Raw genomic sequence first — 20,848 nt, 5'->3', positions numbered from 1 at the left:
GAGGACAGAGGGGGCAGCGAGAGAGAGGAGAGGACAGAGGGGGCAGCGAAAGAGGAGAGGACAGAGAGGGCAGCGAGAGAGAGGAGAGGACAGAGGGGGCAGCGAGAGAGAGGAGAGGACAGAGGGGGCAGCGAGAGAGAGGAGGGGACAGAGGGGGCAGCGAGAGAGAGGAGAGGACAGAGGGGGCAGCGAGAGAGAGGAGAGGACAGAGGGGGCAGCGAGAGAGAGGAGAGGACAGAGAGGGCAGCGAGAGAGGAGAAGGCAAAGTGAGAGCAGTGAGGAGACATCTACATGGAAAGCATGCAATTCATCTGAAGGTTTTCAATATACATTACCAGTTCTCCTCGAAGGTTTACCAAAGTTTCTGTTTTATTTGGACATTCACTTAATATCTGGGAAACTCTCTCTGACAGCAAGTCATACTTATTTCTCCTAAAGATAAGAAGAGAAAAAAAAATAAAACAAAAAGGCAATGACCAGAGAAATCTGCTTAGTGTTCACAGTTTTTGCACATTTTCTTATTTTTTATGACAGGATAATTTAAAAAGAATATAGACAACTTATACAAAGCAGTCAGTCACTCACGTTACATTAGCCAGATAGAGAAACAGCCCTTACACAGAGTAAAGACGAATGATAAGTGAGATACCCATTAAATGGAATTCATTCACCTGGACTTTTATATGGAAATAATACACATTTGAGATAGAGAAATATTAAAAATGAAAAACTATCGATTGAAGAGAATAGCGCCTATATGAGAAGGAGACTGTGCCTAATATTAAATCAATAACTGCCAATGAATACCACAAACTACACAACCCCAAATAAATGACATGGCATGCCGGCCCCCCCACCCGTTCCCAGGAGCCCATCTATAACAGCCATGCTCATTATTTATGGGGCTAACGCAGTATCTTTGTTATGGACACTGGATTCTTTGCTTATAGAACATGTATTTGCTTACAAGTCCCACATGAAATTATATTTATCTTCATTTACTTATAACCATGCATTAATGTTTTGTCATTGCTGTTATATTAATACATATTAATTAAACGTTCTATTCTCTGTATTTTTAGTTATTTATTACAGGCCTTTCTTTGAGCCCTTATGTTCTTATTTGTGTCCTATCAGGTTCACATCTACAGTGGGTACGAAAAGTATTCAGACCCCTTTAAATTTTTCACTCTTTCTTTCATTGCAGCCATTTGTTAAATTCTAAAAAGGTCATTTTTTTTCTCATTAAAGTACACTCTGCACCCCATCTTGACTGGAAAAAAACAGAAATGTAGAATTTTTTGCAAATTTAATAAAAAAGAAAAACTGAAATATCACACGGTCATAAGTATTCAGACACTCATATTTAAGCTACATGCTGTCCATTTCCTTGTGATCCTCCTTGAGATGGTTCTACTCCTTCATTGGAGTCCAGCAGTGTTTAATTAAACTGATAGGACTTGATTTGGAAAAGCACACACCTGTCTATATAAGACCTCACAGCTCACAGAGCATGTCAGACCAAATGAGAATCATGAGCTCAAAGGAACTGCCCAAGGAGCTCAGAGACAGAATTGTGGCAAGGCATAGATCTGGTCAAGGTTACAAAAGAATTTCTGCATTACTCAAGGGTCCTAAGAGCACAGTGGCCTCCATAATCCTTAAATGGAAGAAGTTTGGGACCACCAGAAGTCTTCCTAGACCTGGCCGTCCAGCCAAACTGAACAATCGTGGGAGAAGAGCCTTGGTGAGAGAGGTAAAGAAGAACCCCAAGATCACTGTGGCTGAGCTCCAGAGATGCAGTAGCGAGATGGGAGAAAGTTCCACAACGTCAACTATCACTGCAGCCCTCCACCAGTCGGGCCTTTATGGCAGAGTGGCCAGACGGAAGCCTCTCCTCAGTGCAAGACATATGAAAGGCCGCATAGAGTTTGCTCAAAAACACATGAAGGAATCCCAGACTATGAGAAATAAGATTCTCTGGTCTGATGAGACGAAGTTAGAACTTTTTGGTGATAATTCTAAGCGGTATGTGTGGAGAAAACCAGGCACTGCTCATCACCTGCCCAATACAATCCCAACAGTGAAACATGGTGGTGGCAGCATCATGCTATGGGGGTGTTTTTCAGCTGCAGGGACAGGACGACTGGTTGCAATTGAAGGAAACATGAATGTGGCCAAGTACAGAGATATCCTGGATGAAAACCTCTTCCAGAGTGCTCTGGACCTCAGACTTGGCCGAAGTTTCACCTTCCAACAAGACAGTGACCCTAAGCACACAGCTAAAATAACAAAGGAGTGGCTTCAGAACAACTCTGACCATTCTTGACAGGCCCAGCCAGAGCCCTGACCTAAACCCTATTGAGCATCTCTGGAGAGACCTGAAAATGGCTATCCACCAATGTTCACCATCCCACCTGATGGAACTGGAGAGGATCTGCAAGGAAGAATGGCAGAGGATCCCCAAATCCAGGTGTGAAAAACTTGTTGCATCATTCCCAAGAAGACTCATGGCTGTACTAGCTCAAAAGGGGGCTTCTACTCAATACTGAGCAAAGGGTCTGAATACTTATGACCATGTGATATTTCAGTTTTTCTTTTTTAATAAATTTGCAAAAATTTCTACATTTCTGTTTTTTTTCAGTCAAGATGGGGTGCAGAGTATACTTTAATGAGAAAAAAATGAACTTTTTAGAATTTACCAAATGGCTGCAATGAAACAAAGAGTGAAAGATTTAAAGGGGTCTGAATACTTTCCATACCCATTGTATACTATTCACGTAATTACGATTTACAACCATGATATCCTGATCATCTGACTTTTATATCTTTTAATCATGCCTAGTGTTCTTTTTATTTTAGCTTTGTTGTAATGAATGTATATTTTTTTTCTGGTCTGGTAATAAATATTTTGGGTTGAATCAATTAAAGAGGACCTGTCACTTGCTAAAAAAAATAGAGTTCAATGCTGCATAAATTCCGGAGGTCCTCCAATTTTTCTGCTCTTTTCCGTTTTGCATTGTGTCACTCCATTGCAGAAATATTCCCATTTGTCGCTTTTGAGAACAATATGTGAGATCCCTGCTTGTAGTTCAACTAGGCATTTCTTCTCAGTCTTCTCTGGGGCGTGAGCTTTCGTGGACGTCGCCAATCACAACTCGGTAGTGCCTGAGACTACTTGAACAGCTCATGAGCTGTGATTGGCAGCATCTGGGAAGGAGAGGTGAAAGCTCACACCCCAGAGAAGACTCTGAAGAAACACTCCGTTGGACTGCAAGCAGAGATTTCACATACTGCGCTCCAGGAGAAACAAGTGTGAATATCTCTGCAATGGAATGAGGCAGTACAAAATGGAAAAGAGTGCTATTGTCAGGGAGCTCAGGAGTTTTTATAAGGCATTTAAAGGGAACCTGTCATGTCCTCGCTATTACCATGCAGATATAGGGCTATTCTGCAAATTAATAGCATTACAAAGCTTTACCAGCCTTACTAAAAACGTGGCTACCTGGAGAAAATTAAGTTATTTCTCTCCTGAGGACCACCGACTTTCAGTCATAGAGGTGTGCCTGGAATGACTTTCGCCACCGCTCAGTACACACACACGGCTGTAATAACGATCTGGCAGGTAGAATGACAACTCGCTCTGCACAGATGTGCTGCACCATACTGTCAAAGTACCGGGTCACAATGCTGTGAGCGGTGACGGTAGCCTCTCCATATACACCTCTAAGACTGACACCTGGCGGCTCCTGGGAGGAATAAAGTCCATTTTCTCCCAGCTGCTCTTTCAGTACAGCGGCCAGTCAGCATTGGAATGCCATTACCCTGCAGATTAACTCTATATCTGCAGGTTAATAGGGTTTGGGAACATGACAGGTTCCCTTTAACTCAATTTTCTGGAGCAAGTGACAGGTCCTCTTTAAAGAAGTATTGTCACGGGTGTGTCAGGTGTGACAGACAGTCGTTCTGTATCTAACTGTAGAAGGTCACTGCAATTGGCTCTGCAGGCACCTTCTTAATCTTTTCATCTCTGTGGTGCAGTGATATCCTTCTCCCTCTAGGACCTAGTAGTGACCTCCACCTTTTGCTGCTAATTGACACACCCTTGCTGGATGTTTAAATACCTTCAGTCTCTCCAGAGAGTCGCTGGTGATAGCTCTATTTTCCTCTGTCCAGGCTTGCAGTAATAGTAGTCGGCTAGTGTCTTCTTGGAGTTCACTTGGAGGATAGTTAGCGTGATCTCTCTGATGTCTTCTCAAGCTAAGTGTTTCCCTTGTCTGTTTACCTGTTTGTCTTTATTTGCAGTGGGGGCTGACTAGTGCTCACCCCGTCCTCTCTCTATCCACGGCCTATCGCTAAAGGCAGTCAGGGATTAGATTTCCTGCTCGGCAATAGGTGTGGAACCTATTTAGGGACGTCAGGGGAGTCAGGGTGTTATCAGATCTGCCTAGGGGTCTCCACCCACTCCCCCTTTCCCTAGTGTTTGGGCTTCCTCCCCCTCTTCCCATTGTTGTGCACTTAGTCTTTCCCACACCATGCGTGACAGGTATTCCAAACTCATACATTTATGAGGCACCCAAAGAATATGCCCATAAATGTAAAATAGATGTGTTCTCACCAATGGGACCTACAGATCCTGAGGGGCGTCAATGTCAGTGGAGAAGTGGTAGAAATTCCCATAGAAATGAAGGAGTTCTGTGGCCAAACCTGCACTTGCAGTGGCGCACTTCAGAGCTTGTTCTCGATATAAATGCAGGTCATATTGGTGATTTTTACTTTGATACAAAACATAATGTAATATAGAAGCTCCCAGCTTAGGGCAGACGGCTCTGTGCCCAATGGCTCCACATCAGGACTGATGACAACGTACCTGTCCACATGAAATCGCTTCAGCAGTAGGAGCAGTGAATGTTGCTGACTTCCACTGGGAAGCTTTATCACGTAGGTCTGCATTGTGATTAGACCGTTCTTATCCAGAAGTCGTCTAAGGTAATGGACCTTCCCAGCATCCACTCTAAAATGGATAAAAAGCTAAGTAAACACTATATAGCATATGTATGTGCACTGCATGAAGTGGTTATATAGAAATAAGCACGGAAACCCATTGTGCTAATATCTACTGTCGTCCACAGGATTGGGGGCTTAGGAGACCCTACTGTATAAAACAGGTGGGATCAAAGTCACATACTTGACTGTTCCCTGCAGGTCCTTCTGAATTTCTCCATGCCATCGTGATCTTCCAACTTTCTCCAGAATACAGTAAGGATAGTCTGGGAGCTCTAATGAAGGATCCGCTTCCCATCCAATCAAAGCCCGATAGCGCAAGGTCTGAGATCCAACAATCACAAGCTTCTCTCCCCATCTAGAACAGAAGAATGATGGACATGTGTGAGGAAGCCAAGGTACGGCTCACATACCAAATATATAGTATATATACACAATAGGCCACATGTACACAGCAGCGGGGTCAGCAATCATTCAATGCCAGGAACGTCACATCACACTAAGAGGCTGTGATCAGTGCAGCTGCCAATGTTATACGGCCAGGGCTGCATGGTCCCATGTCATATTAGGTGGCAGATTGAGGACCATGATCTGTATTACTGGATCTACGGAGTGACAGCTGGTTAACGACAGAGGGCGAAGCTGTCAATCAAAAAGAGAAAGAGGCAGTAATGAAGGCATTCTTCCACACGCCCCCAATGCACTGCCAGCCTCATTAGCATATACAGACCTTCAGAACAGGATTTCTATGGCTGGAGTAATCTAACCTTGTCACTATGAAGTATTATAATGAAGGGGGAGTAAAGTTAATGACACGTTCCCTTTAAATATTTATATCTTTCACATCACTGAATAATCAGAGACATGAGCTGACCCTACTGACCAGGCAAACCGGAGAAGACCTACACGGGCTGCGGCTGACGCTGGTGAGTTCAGTGATTAATGTCCATGTGACGTCACCACTGAAGTCGATCAGCGGAGCATGAGGCAGCACTGGATCTGGGGAGGGTTAGTAAAGCTCAGCCCAGCACCGACTCTGCAGCTCCCCTAGTCTTTGCTGATTGACTGCAGTGGTGGCATGATATTGACAGTGCTGCAGCCAGCTGCTGAGCTCATCCGATGTAGATGGCACAGGCTGCAGCGCTGTGGATGTGATGTCACCGCTGCAGCTCATCAGTAAAAGCAGCAGATATTTTACACATCATTGAGCCTGAGGGCAAAAAAAAACAAGAAAAAGGAGACAACCCCTTTAAAGGGAACCGGTCACATGAAAAAATGCTATTAACCTGCAGATATGGGGTTAATCTGAACACTGCCGAGAGGTATAAAGTTCATTTCCTTCTGGCAGTGGGGCACTCAGTGCGGGCGCCAGGCAGCTTCACAACGCTATTATCCTGCAGAATAACCTGATATCTGCACGTTTAGGCTGTGTGCCCACTATGCGTTTTTTAAGCGTTTCCTGCAGCTGCAATTCCGCTACAGAAACACTTAAAAAACGCTTGGTAGAAAGTCTGCCATGGTCCCCAATGATAATCAGCATGTGCTGTGCATATGCTGCGGAAATTTCCACTGCGGATTATCATTGCGGAAAAATCTGCAGCACTACCAATTATTTTGCGGAAGCGCAGCGTTTTTGCCGCTATTGACTTGCATCTGTACATGCGGATACCATGCATTTCAATGTGCGGATGGTACCCGGGTTTGGAGAAGAGGAGACTCTCCTCCGGACCCGGGTACCATAGCACCTGTAGAAAAAAGAATAAAATAAAAAATATACATTATACTCACCTTCTGATGGCCCCCGGTGTCCTTGTCCTGGCTCCCCGGCAGCTCGCAGTAGTCTAAAAGGACCTGCAGTGACATCATTTAGTCATGTAACAGGTCACGCGACCGCCGGCGGTCGCGTGACCCATCACATGACTAAATTACGTCATGGCAGGTCCTTTTAGTCTACTGCAAGCTGCCGGGGAGCCAGGACAAGGACACCGGGGGCCATCAGAAGGTGAGTATAATATTTATTTTTTACCACTCTTTTAAGGTCACACTATATAAATCCATGCCGTTTCCATGGATTTATATAGTGTGACCAAGTTGTCAAGCACTTTCCAAGTGATGCTGAAATCGCTTGGAAAGCGCTTGACAATCCGCATGCGAAATCGCATGTGAAGAACGCTTCACTTCCGCATGTCCCTGGCAGGAAAAGGCATGTACAATCCGCATGTACAATCCGCATGCGTTTTTTCTGCCAGGGAGATGCAGAAACGCTCAGGAAAAATCCGGAGCATTTCTGCATCGTGGGCACATAGCCTAATAGCGTTTTTTCAGGCGACAGGTTCCCTTTAAACCATACACCAGTCTTATGTAATAAGGATATGTAAGGTGGTGTTACAGTCAGACACTACTAGGACACTCACCTGTCAATGGCAGCGTCACACGGGACAGCCTGAGTCCGGAGAAGCTCAGTAACTGCAGTCCGCTCATGAAAATACTGGCAGGAGCCCTGGATGCCGCTTTTATGGTCAGTCACAGGGTGAAATGGGTAGAGGTCTTCAGGGAATCCTTCTAGAACTCTGCCCGTGCCCAGGTCAAATTCTTCTTCCTCATATCTGGAAAAACATGACCAGGAAAGTACAACCACTAGAAATCCCCTCCTCGTATGGCGCTGTTCACACTGATGGCGGAACGTCTAGCTGAAGTATCGGGAAGAACCCTTTGGCCGGTGACAACAAATATGGCCCATAGATACCAGTCCGGTTGCTGATTTCCTTCCCAACAACGCAGGTTCATAAAGGGAACCTAACTTCGGGTCTCCCCCTTCTATAAGGCTGTCAGCCCTATAAATGTACATACATTGCCGGCTGGTGTGTGCGACGGGAGGGGGCCTGATGGTCTGCAATGCTTCCTATCTGGGAGGGGGTGTGCAGATAGAAGACGGTGGGGCTGGAGACACCTGCGGTCCAGCACTGCCGCCCCTTCTAGTCACTGTGCTGATGGCCTGGAGCACGGGGGACGGCACCTGTAGGGAGCGAGACCGAGCAGAATCACACTCAGCCCATTAGTTCGGCTCCACAACAGGCCTAGTCTCTCATGTGGCCCCTCAGCAAAAGTAATTGCCCACCCCTGCAATGTCTTTAAGTGACAGATGATGTCACCTGATTGGTGGAGCTTAGAGCTAATCAGTGGAAGCCATTTTTCAAAGATACCGCGATGGTGTAGAAAGTGACCAATCAGATTCTAGCGCTTCTTTTCTATTGCATTTTGGGAAATGCGAGCGGCAATGATTGGCTGTGAGTGACGACACATTTCTGTAGGACTAAGTTTATGTTTTATAAACCAATGTGGTACCACAGCCGGAGCTGCATGGAAGCGACACTGTACACGGCGTGAGGATGGCTGGAGCGAGAGCGGCGCGAGAACTATTGTTAAGGTGATCGGAGTGACAGAGATTGTAGCGACCAGTGTGAGGACAACTCAGTGACGCAGGCTGTGGTGTGTGCGGTGTGACGCAAGCTGTAGCGTTGTGATGACGACTGTGGTGACGGGTGTGACGCGGGCTGTGATGTGTGGGCGGTGTGACGCGGGCTGTGGTGTGACGCAGGCAGTAACGTTGTGACACAGGCTGTGGTGGGTGCGGTGTGACGCAGGCTGTGGTGGGTGCGGTGTGACGCAGGCTGTGGTGGGTGCGGTGTGACGCAGGCTGTGGTGGGTGCGGTGTGACGCAGGCTGTGGTGGGTGCGGTGTGACGCAGGCTGTGGTGGGTGCGGTGTGACGCAGGCTGAGGTGGGTGCGGTGTGACGCAGGCTGAGGTGGGTGCGGTGTGACGCAGGCTGTAGCGCTGTGATGACGGCTGTGGTGACCAATGTGACGCAGGCTGAGGTGGGTGCGGTGTGACGCAGGCTGTAGCGATGTGATGACGGCTGTGGTGACCGATGTGACGGAGGCTGAGGTGGGTGCGGTGTGACACAGGCTGTAGCGATGTGATGACGGCTGTGGTGACCGATGTGACGCAGGCTGAGGCTGGTGTGCGGTGTGACGCAGGCTGTAGCGATGTGATGACAGCTGTGGTGACCGATGCGACGCAGGCTGAGGTGGGTGCGGTGTGACGCAGGCTGTGGTGGGTGCGGTGTGACGCAGGCTGTGGTGGGTGCGGTGTGACGCAGGCTGTGGCGGGTGCGGTGTGACGCAGGCTGTGGCGATGTGATGACGGCTGTGGTGACCGATGTGACGCAGGCTGAGGTGGGTGCGGTGTGACGCAGGCTGTGGTAGGTGCGGTGTGACGCAGGCTGAGGTGGGTGCGGTGTGACGCAGGCTGTAGTGATGTGATGACGGCTGTGGTGACCGATGTGACGCAGGCTGAGGTGGGTGCGGTGTGACGCAGGCTGTGGTGGGTGCGGTGTGACGCAGGCTGTGGCGGGTGCGGTGTGACGCAGGCTGTAGCGATGTGATGACGGCTGTGGTGACCGATGTGACGCAGGCTGAGGTGGGTGCGGTGTGACGCAGGCTGTGGTGGGTGCGGTGTGACGCAGGCTGAGGTGGGTGCGGTGTGACGCAGGCTGTGGTGGGTGCGGTGTGACGCAGGCTGTGGTGGGTGCGGTGTGACGCAGGCTGTGGTGGGTGCGGTGTGACGCAGGCTGTGGCGGGTGCGGTGTGACGCAGGCTGTAGCGATGTGATGACGGCTGTGGTGACCGATGTGACGCAGGCTGAGGTGGGTGCGGTGTGACGGAGGCTGTGGCGGGTGCGGTGTGACGCAGGCTGTAGCGATGTGATGACGGCTGTGGTGACCGATGTGACGCAGGCTGAGGTGGGTGCGGTGTGACGCAGGCTGTGGTGGGTGCGGTGTGACGCAGGCTGAGGTGGGTGCGGTGTGACGCAGGCTGAGGTGGGTGCGGTGTGACGCAGGCTGAGGTGGGTGCGGTGTGACGCAGGCTGAGGTGGGTGCGGTGTGACGCAGGCTGTAGCGTTGTGATGACAGCTGTGGTGACCGATGTGACGCAGGCTGTAGCGATGTGATGACGGCTGTGGTGACCGATGTGACGCAGGCTGAGGTGGGTGCGGTGTGACGCAGGCTGTGGTGGGTGCGGTGTGACGCAGGCTGAGGTGGGTGCGGTGTGACGCAGGCTGAGGTGGGTGCGGTGTGACGCAGGCTGAGGTGGGTGCGGTGTGACGCAGGCTGAGGTGGGTGCGGTGTGACGCAGGCTGTAGCGTTGTGATGACAGCTGTGGTGACCGATGTGACGCAGGCTGTAGCGATGTGATGACAGCTGTGGTGACCGGTGACGCAGGCTGAGGTGGGTGCGGTGTGACGCAGGCTGTAGCGTTGTGATGACGGCTGTGGTGACCGATGTGATGCAGGATGTGGTAACTGGTGTGACGAGGACTGTAGAGTTACAGATGACAGGGACTCACCGGTTGCTTATCACTAGAGGGCGCCGCTCTGTGGGCAGCTCGTAGAAGTGCAGCTCAGGATGGCACACCAATGATTGCCATATAAGTTGCTTAGTGGCAGCATCAAGTACAAGAGGGAAAGGAGGAACCCGATCCTGAAGCCGCAGCCACAGGGCCGGCACAGTGATGCCGTCCAGCCCCTCCAGGGCCACCTCATCCAGCACAGCCTCCAGCACCTCCATGTCACAGTGCCGCCGCCAGCACCCAGCGATCACCTCTCATCGGAATACAACTCATAGCAGTGTTACTGTTCCGCTAGCAGAGGCCGCTATGCTCATCCTATTACTGTCTATACGGCAGGAGCCATTTTGTCGAGGACATTTCTGTATAGACAACTAGTGGTGGGGCTCCGTAATCATGGCCGGTGACGCAGGTGTGAGCGCCCGGAAGCACAGAAATGTACAACATACATCTCACAGACTAGTATCATGCAGCTCAGTGATTGGAGCCGACTACTCCGAAAGGCTCAGCTACCATTGGATGTTGTAAAGAAAACAAGAAAACAGGATTGTGATTGGCTGATATGCTGGGGCCCCGGGGATGGACGGCTGTAATTGGCTACTGTAAGAGGCCGTCACTTATTGGTTGTTTGCAACTAGGTAACCGGAGACAACATTGGGGCGCAGATAATTCTGTTTTCATGAGCGACAGCGGCGCCGCGTCCGGTCTGTATGATGCACAGTAAGTGGTGGGCGCGGGGCTCCGGGGTCATACTCTGCCGGGGACCCCGGAGATGAGGAGGAGTAGAGGGACTGAGAGAGCATTGTTGGGACCGGGACTGGCCGGCATTACAACTATGCTGATCGGTGCAAGCAGACGTCAGGTACTGGTCTGGTGTCAGATCCCCGGGTGTGGGGTCTTCACCTCATGGACCCTGCGGACTGTACGGCTCCCCATAGGCTTCGCAGGATGGATCTGTGTACAGGCCATGGACTGCTGGTCCACACAGCAGAAAGTTTCTCATACAGATGCATCTCACTAAATTAGAATATCACCAAAAAGTTAATTTATTTCAGTTCTTCAGTACAAAAAGTGAAACTCATATTATATAGAATCATTACAAACAGAGTGATCTATTTCAAGTGTTTATTTCTGGTAATGTTGATGATGCGCTGACTTTGGTCTTGATAAAACACAGTGGACCTACACCAGCAGATGACATGGCTCCCCAAACCATCACTGATTGCGGAAACTTCACACTAGACCTCCAGCAGCTTGGATTGTGGCCTCTCCACTCTTCCTCCAGACTCTGGGACCTTCATTCCCAAATGAAATGCAAAATTTACTTTCATCTGAAAACAACACCTTGGACCACTGAGCAACAGTCCAGGTCTATTTCTCCTTGGCCCAGGTAAGACGCCTCTGGCATTGTCTATTGGTCATGAGTGGCTTGACACAAGGAATGCGACACTTGTAGCCCATGTCCAGGATATGTCTGTGTGTGATGGCTCTTGAAGCAATGACTCCAGCAGCAGTCCACTCCTTGTGAATCTCCCCAAAATTTTTGAATGGCCTTTTCTTAACAATCCTTTCAAGGCTGCGGTTATCCCGGTTGCTTGTGCTCCTTTTTCTACCACACTTTTTCCTTCCACTCAACTTTCCATTAATATGCTTGGATACAGCACTCTGTGAACAGCCAGCTTCTTTAGCAATGACCTTTTGTGGCTTACCCTCCTTGTGGAGTGTGTCAATGACTGCCTTCTGGACATCTGTCAAGTCAGCAGTCTTCCCCATGATTGTGGAGCCTACTGAAACAGACTAAGGGACCTTTTTAAACGCTTAGGAAGCCTTTGCAGGTGTTTTTTGTTAATTATTCTAATTTACTGAGATAATGGCTTTTGTGTTTTCATTGGCTGTAAGCCATAATCATCAACATTAACAGAAATAAACACTTGAAATAGATCACTATGTTTGTAATGACTCAATATAATATATGAGTTTCACTTTTTGTATTGAAGAACGGAAATAGAATATCATCAAAACGTTAATTTAATTTAGTGAGAAGCACCTGTAAGTTGTGTGAATTGCCCTCCATCTTGTATCTGCGAGCTGTCAGTGACTAACAGTGTACACCCAGGGGCTGGTTACAGTGTGCCTGCAGGTCTCACTGTGTGTACACCCAGGGGCTGGTTACAGTGTGTTCCTGCAGGTCTCACTGTGTGTACACCCAGGGGCTGGTTACAGTGTGTTCCTGCAGGTCTTACTGTGTGTACACCCAGGGGCTGGTTACAGTGTTCCTGCAGGTCTCACTGTGTGTACACCCAGGGGCTGGTTACAGTGTGTTCCTGCAGGTCTTACTGTGTGTACACCCAGGGGCTGGTGACAGTGTGTTCCTGCAGGTCTCACTGTGTGCACACCCAGGGGCTGGTTACAGTGTGTGCCTGCAGGTCTCACTGTGTGTACACCCAGGGGCTGGTGACAGTGTGCCTGCAGGTCTCACTGTGTGTACACCCAGGGGCTGGTGACAGTGTGCCTGCAGGTCTCACTGTATGTATACCCAGGGGCTGGTGACAGTGTGCCTGCAGGTCTCACTGTGTGTATACCCAGGGGCTGATGACAGTGTTCCTGCAGGTCTCACTGTGTGTACACCCAGGGGCTGGTGACAGTGTGCCTGCAGGTCTCACTGTGTGTATACCCAGGGGCTGGTGACAGTGTGCCTGCAGGTCTCACTGTGTGTACACCCAGGGGCTGGTGACAGTGTTCCTGCAGGTCTCACTGTGTGTATACCCAGGGGCTGGTGACAGTGTGCCTGCAGGTCTCACTGTGTGTACACCCAGGGGCTGGTGACAGTGTGCCTGCAGGTCTCACTGTGTGTATACCCAGGGGCTGGTGACAGTGTGCCTGCAGGTCTCACTGTGTGTATACCCAGGGGCTGGTGACAGTGTGCCTGCAGGTCTCACTGTGTGTACACCCAGGGGCTGGTGACAGTGTGCCTGCAGGTCTCACTGTGTGTATACCCAGGGGCTGGTGACAGTGTGCCTGCAGGTCTCACTGTGTGTATACCCTGGGGCTGGTGACAGTGTGCCTGCAGGTCTCACTGTGTGTATACCCTGGGGCTGGTGACAGTGTGCCTGCAGGTCTCACTGTGTGTATACCCAGGGGTTGCTCTCAAGCTGGCTGGATCACTGTCCGGTTCAGAGCCACTGCTCCATTTCAGTACTGCAGAGGAAAATCTGCCTCTGCTTGCAGGGTTGTCCAGGCTGGAAACAAAGCCGGCCATCACTCTGTGACTGCAGACTTCTGAATCGTCACTGTGCGGTGCACACGCTGTCAAGATTTCTCACTGGTGTCAGCAAGCAGTCACATGATCGCATTAATGTAATTTGCATACTTGTGGTATCGAGCGGACTAGACCTATCCACACTTCTAATGAGTGAGACCAAGCAAGTCTAGTCGGCACGTGACTTCAGGTATGCAAATCGCGCACATTTGGTCACGTGACCAGTTGGTCGCACTGGCAATGCAAGGAAATCATGACAGTGTGTGCACCGCTCTCTGTCATGATTCATAGAGGGACTGCAGACTTTTCTGGACAACCCATTTTGAAGAGCGCCAAGTTTGGGTCAGTCGCTCTACCATCCCTCTTCTCTGGACCATTATTCAAGAATGTACTGCCCCTGGCAAAATGGAAGCAGTGCTCTCCTGAAGCTAAATGTAGCGACAACCCCTTTAAGACCAAAAGAAAACATGACATTCGTATGCTGATGACCAGGAGGGGTCCCAGAGGGTATACCGTTACCAAATTCTCTGTATGTGCCATCAGCAAGGCAAGTATTAAGAACCATCAGCTCTCCGAGTCCCTTCCACCAGTCCAGTATTGACGGCCTTATTCCCCAGGCACATGCTGTACACTGTATTTTAGGGAAATGCTAATGTAATTCTTGTTAGCCCTATTGCCCCTTTTTGGCTTTTTACTGAAATTAAACATAAAGGTAAAAAATAAATAATACATTGTTAAAATATATATATATTTTTTTATTAGATTTTTTTTATGTGACAATTTAATTACCCTTGCCCTAAACCTAACCCTAACCCCAGCCCTAACCTTAGTTACAGTTAGAAAGTATGTCCAACGTAAAGTAGATTATGTTTTTGTTTTTTACATTTGGGACGGCCCTCCTAGCAGGTCTGTCTCTTCTCCCACAAGATTACAAGTGACAGGAGAGGTAGAGCGCAGTGCACATGACTACATTACTGCATTGTTCAGCCTTTATCATTGTGGTAGCTGCCGAAGCAGAGCGCAGCAGTTGAGATGACTTTATCATCGGTTGCTCTGCTCTGTATAGGCAGAAAGCAAGTTGACCAAGCTCACTTCATTATTCTGAGAGCTGTGTTATCTTGGGCGCTCCATTTGCAGAGCACAGCAGCCCTTGACAAACTCCTCTCTACTGCTGTGCTCTGTACAGGAACCGGCTGCAGCCGCAACAGAGATGACAAAGCTGCTGCTTTACTCCTTTATCTGGGTGGCACAGTCCTAGAAGAATTGATGCTTCGTCTGGATCATTTGTCAGTCTGGATGGGACTGTGGGGAGTGCAAAGTTTGCTCCTCCATAGAATTTCTCACCCGTGGGAAACTTCCCCTGTGGCCCCTCACCCACGCTATGCCATTGTATACCATAGCTGTCTGAATACCCCTTTATATTCCACCGAATCACCCCTTGTAGTTGCAGTTTCATAACTAGGTCTTGTCTCCTGTGTTTGCTTTTACAAGACGTCAGATTGTCCAGACACAAGCTAGACTACCAGATGTTGTGTTTTTTATCTAAAATCTTTGTGTTATAATTGCAGGTAAATCCATGGGAAATGATAAAAGAAAACAATGCAGATCTAAGCCAAGCAGTGCGGTAAGTGCTCATCCTCATTAGTCTTCTCTGGGCAGCGTTCTTTGGAGCAGATTGATGTGTAGGTCGGTGGCACAGGGTTCATTATAGAATAATAGATGGAGGACGGTAATGTCACGATGGGGGCAGGCTTTGCAGTTTTGAGAATCTCTCCCCCCCATGTGCTCACCACCTGTCCACTCTCTCTTTCCCCCATGTGCTGACTTCTCCCATCTGTGCTCTCTTCTTTGACCCGTCTACCCCATGTGCTATCCCCCTTGTTTGTTGTCTCTCTCCTCCCTGTGCTGCGTTCTCCCCTCATGTGCTCTCCCCCTGTGCGCTTTCTCTCTCCCCCTGTGCGCTTTCTCTCTCCCCCATCTGCTGTCTTCTCCTCTCATGTGATCTCTTCTTTGACCTGTGTACCCCATGTGTTCTCCCCCTTGTCTGCTCTCTCCACCCCTGTGCTGCCTTCTTCCCTCATGTGTTCTCTCGTTTGAGCTGTCTCCCCCGTGTGTGTTCTCTCTTTCCTATGTGCACTCACCCCAGACCACCGCCAATATCTTTGTGCATGCAGATAGCGGCTGTCACATTAAAACTGTGCATGCGCTCCTCCTGTACTAAGATGGCAGCGGTCAGTGAATCATTCGGCTGATCCCGGCGGTGGCATGTGCAGCGTGTACGGCCTGTTCGCGACGGTGTTCCGCTGGTGGTACCTTGCAAGAGTCTGGTACCACCAGCGGTTTCCATATTGAGACACCCATCACTTGGGTGTCCCAATATGGCGGTCGACGAACTTCCGCCGCTTGGAATTCTGGGATCCGGACACATCTGAACGGAACCGGATGTAAAGACATTACAAGGTAAGTATATATTAAGATTATTCATTTATAACCCTGGGGCTAGGAGTCAAGGGACGGTCCTATTGCCCGATTACTGTCTGTCTGTATGAGTCTACATCCATAGATTACTGGTGAGGACGCCAGAGCCCGGGATAAGTACAATACTGTGGTAAAGTTGTGGGTAGGTGCAGAAAAAAATTCTCAAAGTAAGAATGCTTTTGTGGCACCCCAGGGGTCTGGTTTCCACAGTAACAGCTATGTTATGTCTGAGAGCAGGTGGGAGGTCTCTTGGTCAGGGATCCTATGCATGCCACACCTCCTGCCCAGTCCTGGGAGGGGAAGAACTTCCCCTATATAAACCTAGGGCTGAGGCAGGGTGAGTGAGTAGAGAAGAAGTAGAGACAGAGAAGCAGATATAGGAAAAGAACATCAGGAGCTCTGTGGGAGCAGTGCTACAAGGAGTCAGGGGCTGGCAGCTGCAGAGCTCGCCCTGACTGAGAAGTTATCACCGGACCCGGAGTCCGAGGCTGTGGGGACTAACTCCTATCCAGCAGCAGAAACCGACCGGCAGGGGATTGCAGGTCCTCTGGCCCAGAAACCCGAAGGCACGGTCACACGCGTGGGACCAGCACCGCCGTCGTGGAGCGGAAGCTACTAGAAGGCCCCGAGTCACCGGCCATACGGGTGAGCACCACATGGTACACTCAGGGACGTGGGCTACTTATACCCGCCTCTAGCAAGGTAGCCGGAAGAGTATCGTTAGTTTGGGAGGCCTACAACTCCGCCTGGCCAGGGGAGATCCCATCTGCTCAAGGACTGACCAGGCCCCAATCGCTAGCCAGTACTCCGGGAGGGTCTATCTTTGTCACCAGTAAAGACCCTGAACTACACCGTACCGTCTCCGAGTGGTTCCTGCTACCCCCATCATCCACGTCGGCTGCCCTGAGGCCATACCCCTCCCGTTGGGGGTTATACTATCACGCTGCACAATCCTACCACCGGCCTCAGCGGTCTGCCCTGCAGCAGCAGCTCCTTAGCTGTACTCAACGGGTGGCGTAGTCGTCCAACATCTACCGCTAATACAGCGCCACTTAGTCTGACTCCCTGGGCACGGACCGGATCACCGCCACGAGACTACAACCCTAAAGAGATCCGGCTCCGGGTAAGCTCCCGCGTGCGCAACGCAGCGCGACACAGGCCCAGGGGCGCGTCAACTTTTGGCGTAGTCGGCAGGATTTCGTGCCCGCAACCACCGGGTACTGCGTGCCTGAAAAAGACTGTTCAAACTTACCTGTGGTGAAGATTCCCGCCATCCGGCGCCATCTTCCGCTTCTTCCCGCCATACGTGGAGTTTTCCCGCCATTGGACGCCATCTTGAGGACGCCGCGCGGGAAGAAGAGGGGCGTGGACTCCGAAAGCGCGCGAGAACTGAAGCCCCGCCTCACGTCCGGACGTTGCGTAAGGTCCTGGAAGGAGCCCAGCAGACGCCGACGTCACAGGAGCGCGACGGAAGGTCCTCAACCCTGACGATCCACTGCGGAGCCGCGGCCTACGGAAGAGGATCATCGCAAGGTAGGCCACGGTCCACTAGGGGGGAGAAGGATGTCGGATACGGAGGAGAGCTTCACCGCTTCAACCCCCGCCAGCGCCACCGCTGTTGCGGTCATGCCTTTCACCATGCCCTATATCCCGGGGGCAGCCTGGCTACCCCAGTACTCAGGGGAGTCACATACCCTGCATGACTTTAGAGAAAAGCTGGATAGCCTCTTCCAGGTGTACCCCCTCACAGAGGAGCAAAAAGTGAGCATCCTGGTGGCCCAATTAACCGGGGCAGCCCAAAGGGAGGTAAAGTCCTGGCCACCTGGTGGGAGGACTGTCGCAGGGATACTAACCCGGCTGAGGGACACCTTTGATACCCGCACCTCAGCCGAGATCAAGCTTAGATTCTACGGGTGCAAACAGCGGGCACATGAGAGTATAAGGGACTATGCCCTGAACCTACAAGAGGCCCTGAGAGCCATTAAGCAGACCGACCCTGACGGCGTGGGAGACTAGGACAGGCTGTTGACTGAACAATTTATAGAGGGTTTATATTGCAATGCCCACCGAACCCAGTTGTGGGTAATGGCCTTACAGGACCCTCATCTGGGATTTGCACAGTTCAAGGACAGAGCCATCCGGGTGCTTCGAGAACCGGCACCAGGTGGCGTTGTGACCCCCAGACGCCCCACTACCACTTACCACCAGGAGGCGGCGCCCTTGTCGGCAGGGCCTGTGGGAGCTGGTGCGCAGGCTTTGAACAATGACCCGGCTCCAGACCTGCACCATCAGGTCCAAGAGCTAGCTAAAAGCGTTGCTGCGCTAACCCGAACTGTGCAGTCTTTACAGGTTTCCACTCCAGGGAAGATCCAGCTGGCATCCGGACCGGAGGACATCCCGTGGCGTCGACCAAGGAGGACCCCACCGGCCAGAGGAAGACCCAGCGACCGATACAACGAGGACGGACGACCCATCTGCCGCCGCTGCAATCAACCCGGACATATGGCAAGGTACTGTCCTTTAAACTGGCACAACCTGGGGTAGAGGGCCAACCCCCAGGAAAAAGATCACCAGGCCCATCGAACTGGCGCGACAAATATGTGGGAGGACGTCCAGTCTTACCCGTGGTACTGGATGGCATTCCTATGAGTGCCCTACTGGACACCGGGTCACAGGTCACCACCATCCCTGTAAAATGTTAGAATTCAGTGTATATGGAGTCTTGGCATGAGTGCAAGGAAGTACAAGAAACACAGGTCTTGATAAAGTAATATTCTCGTATTACGTCATACAAGCAGATGCACAGTAATATACAAGTCTCTGAGCAAAAGGGAACACCTCCTGGTGTAACTGGATTAACCCCGGATTCCCCGGAGTTGCAAAAGGCACAACAACAAAAGACAGTCTTTAAGCAATAAGCAAAGTCTCTCTTACGGGTGCTGAGAAGTCCTTTGAGTAAAGCAGTAGTCCAGTGATCCAGCAGGTAAGAAGACTCAGATCCATAAATGGGAACTTCAGACAGGCAGGTAAACTATGAGGATTCCTCAGAGAGTGAAGCTGACTTGAAGAGCTTAGTCCAGAGGCTTCAGGAAGCAATGTTACAGACTGGCTGCAGACAGGATTCAGAAGCACTGAACTAACAGCTGAGGCTGCTTAAGTGCAAATGGCAGAAAAACAGGGTGGAGACATAGAGGCTGAAGACTCCATTACAACTGAGGGCAAAATGGATGCACAAAACAGAAAGCAAGATGGCTGCAGGGAAAAAACAAGATCTAAGCACAACATGAAAAAACCATGATAGAAAGTCTCAGAACCTCACATTACTCCCCCCTTGAGGACGGCCTCCGGACGGCTCCGAACCAGGTTTGTCTGGGTACCTCTGATGGAACTGGCGGAGTAAACGGGGGGCATTGATGTTGTCAACTGGTTCCCAAGAGTTATCTTCCACTGAGTAGCCCTGCCATTTGATCAAGTATTGGAGACGATTTCTGTGCAGCCTAGAGTCCAGAATCTTTTCCACCACAAATTCTTCCTGTCCATCGATCAACACTGGATCAGGAGGGGAAGGAGACCGTCCAAGAAATATATTAGGAACTGCTGCCTTAAGTAAAGACACGTGAAACACTGGGTGAATTCTCATAGATTTAGGAAGTTGAAGACGATAAGCCACTGCACTTATAATCTTGTTAATCTTATAAGGACCCACGTACTTTTGTCCAAGTTTAGATGATGGAATTCTTAAGTTCAAATTCTTGGTTGACAACCAGACTAAATCTCCTACCTTGAAGTCTGGTGCTGGCTTTCGAAATTTATCGGCTGCTTTTTTATACCTTTCCCGAGCTGATTCCAGATTCTCCTTTAACACCTCCAGATTTTGTTGTAGGGAAGAAATTCTGTCGGCCACAGCTGGTAGAGGCGTATCTATGGGAAACCGAGGAAGAATGTTAGGATGATAGCCTAAATTGACAAAAAATGGAGATTGCTTTGTGGAAGCGCTCTGTGAGTTATTATATGAAAACTCAGCCAATGGGAGAAGATCCACCCAATCATCCTGCAGATGGCAAATAAAGCAGCGGAGATATTGCTCCAGGGTCTGATTGGTGCGTTCAGTTTGTCCATTTGTCTGGGGGTGAAATGCAGAAGAGAGATTAACTTTAATGTCTAAAGCAGCGCAGAAACTCTGCCAAAATTTTGAAGTGAATTGCACCCCCCGATCAGAAATGACTTCATCTGGTACTCCATGTAGGCGAAACACATTTTGAACGATTAAGTCTGATGTCTGTTTGGCAGAAGGTAAACCGGTACAAGCAATAAAGTGAGCTGCCTTTGTCAAACGATCCACCACCACCAAAATGGAGTTTTTCCCCTGAGAGTTTGGCAACTCCACAATGAAATCCATAGAAATTGAGCCCCAAGGGCGGGATGGGATGGGCAAGGGCTGCAAAAGACCTGTAGGTGAGGAACGTGGTGTCTTGAATCTGGCGCAGACTTCACAAGAAGCAACATAATTTAGGACATCCTTCCTGTAGGTGGGCCACCAAAAAAAAACGGGATAGAAACTCCTGAGTCTTTAGACTTCCTCTGTGACCCGCCATCTTAGAGTCATGAACTAAATGCAGTACTCTCAATCTGACAGTCTCAGGTATATACAAGCGTTGTCCCTGCATCCACACACCATTCTTATAAGTCAGACTTACCTCG

General features: G+C 49.9%; 2 protein-coding genes across 3 annotated transcripts in view; one reads left to right on the top strand and one right to left on the bottom strand.

Annotated features, from left to right (window-relative positions):
- GTF3C1 (general transcription factor IIIC subunit 1) overlaps positions 1 to 10,736 on the bottom strand; it is a 93,069-nt gene extending 82,333 nt beyond the window's left edge. The window contains exons 1-5 of the mRNA XM_073647805.1: positions 10,411 to 10,736; positions 7,419 to 7,610; positions 5,189 to 5,362; positions 4,871 to 5,014; positions 336 to 432 (exon numbers count right to left, since the gene is read on the bottom strand). Of these exons, the coding sequence (XP_073503906.1) occupies positions 336 to 432; positions 4,871 to 5,014; positions 5,189 to 5,362; positions 7,419 to 7,610; positions 10,411 to 10,631 (828 nt within the window). The 5' untranslated portion in view covers positions 10,632 to 10,736. The remainder of the gene's footprint in view (positions 1 to 335; positions 433 to 4,870; positions 5,015 to 5,188; positions 5,363 to 7,418; positions 7,611 to 10,410) is intronic.
- Positions 10,737 to 10,999: 263 nt separating this feature from the next.
- The window catches only part of KATNIP (katanin interacting protein), a 297,865-nt gene continuing 288,016 nt past the window's right edge, over positions 11,000 to 20,848 (top strand). For both annotated transcript variants that reach the window (XM_073647803.1, XM_073647802.1), the window contains exons 1-2: positions 11,000 to 11,130; positions 15,238 to 15,293. In XM_073647803.1, the coding sequence (XP_073503904.1) occupies positions 11,121 to 11,130; positions 15,238 to 15,293 (66 nt within the window). In that variant the 5' untranslated portion in view covers positions 11,000 to 11,120. The remainder of the gene's footprint in view (positions 11,131 to 15,237; positions 15,294 to 20,848) is intronic.

This window comes from Phyllobates terribilis, unplaced genomic scaffold, assembly GCF_046119375.1.
Source record: "Phyllobates terribilis strain yellow unplaced genomic scaffold, ASM4611937v1 Scaffold_9__5_contigs__length_417890890, whole genome shotgun sequence".
In the NCBI taxonomy this organism is placed as follows: domain Eukaryota; kingdom Metazoa; phylum Chordata; class Amphibia; order Anura; family Dendrobatidae; genus Phyllobates; species Phyllobates terribilis.
Note: the sequence above shows the minus strand (reverse complement) of the source record. Positions and strands in the feature narration are given on the sequence as shown.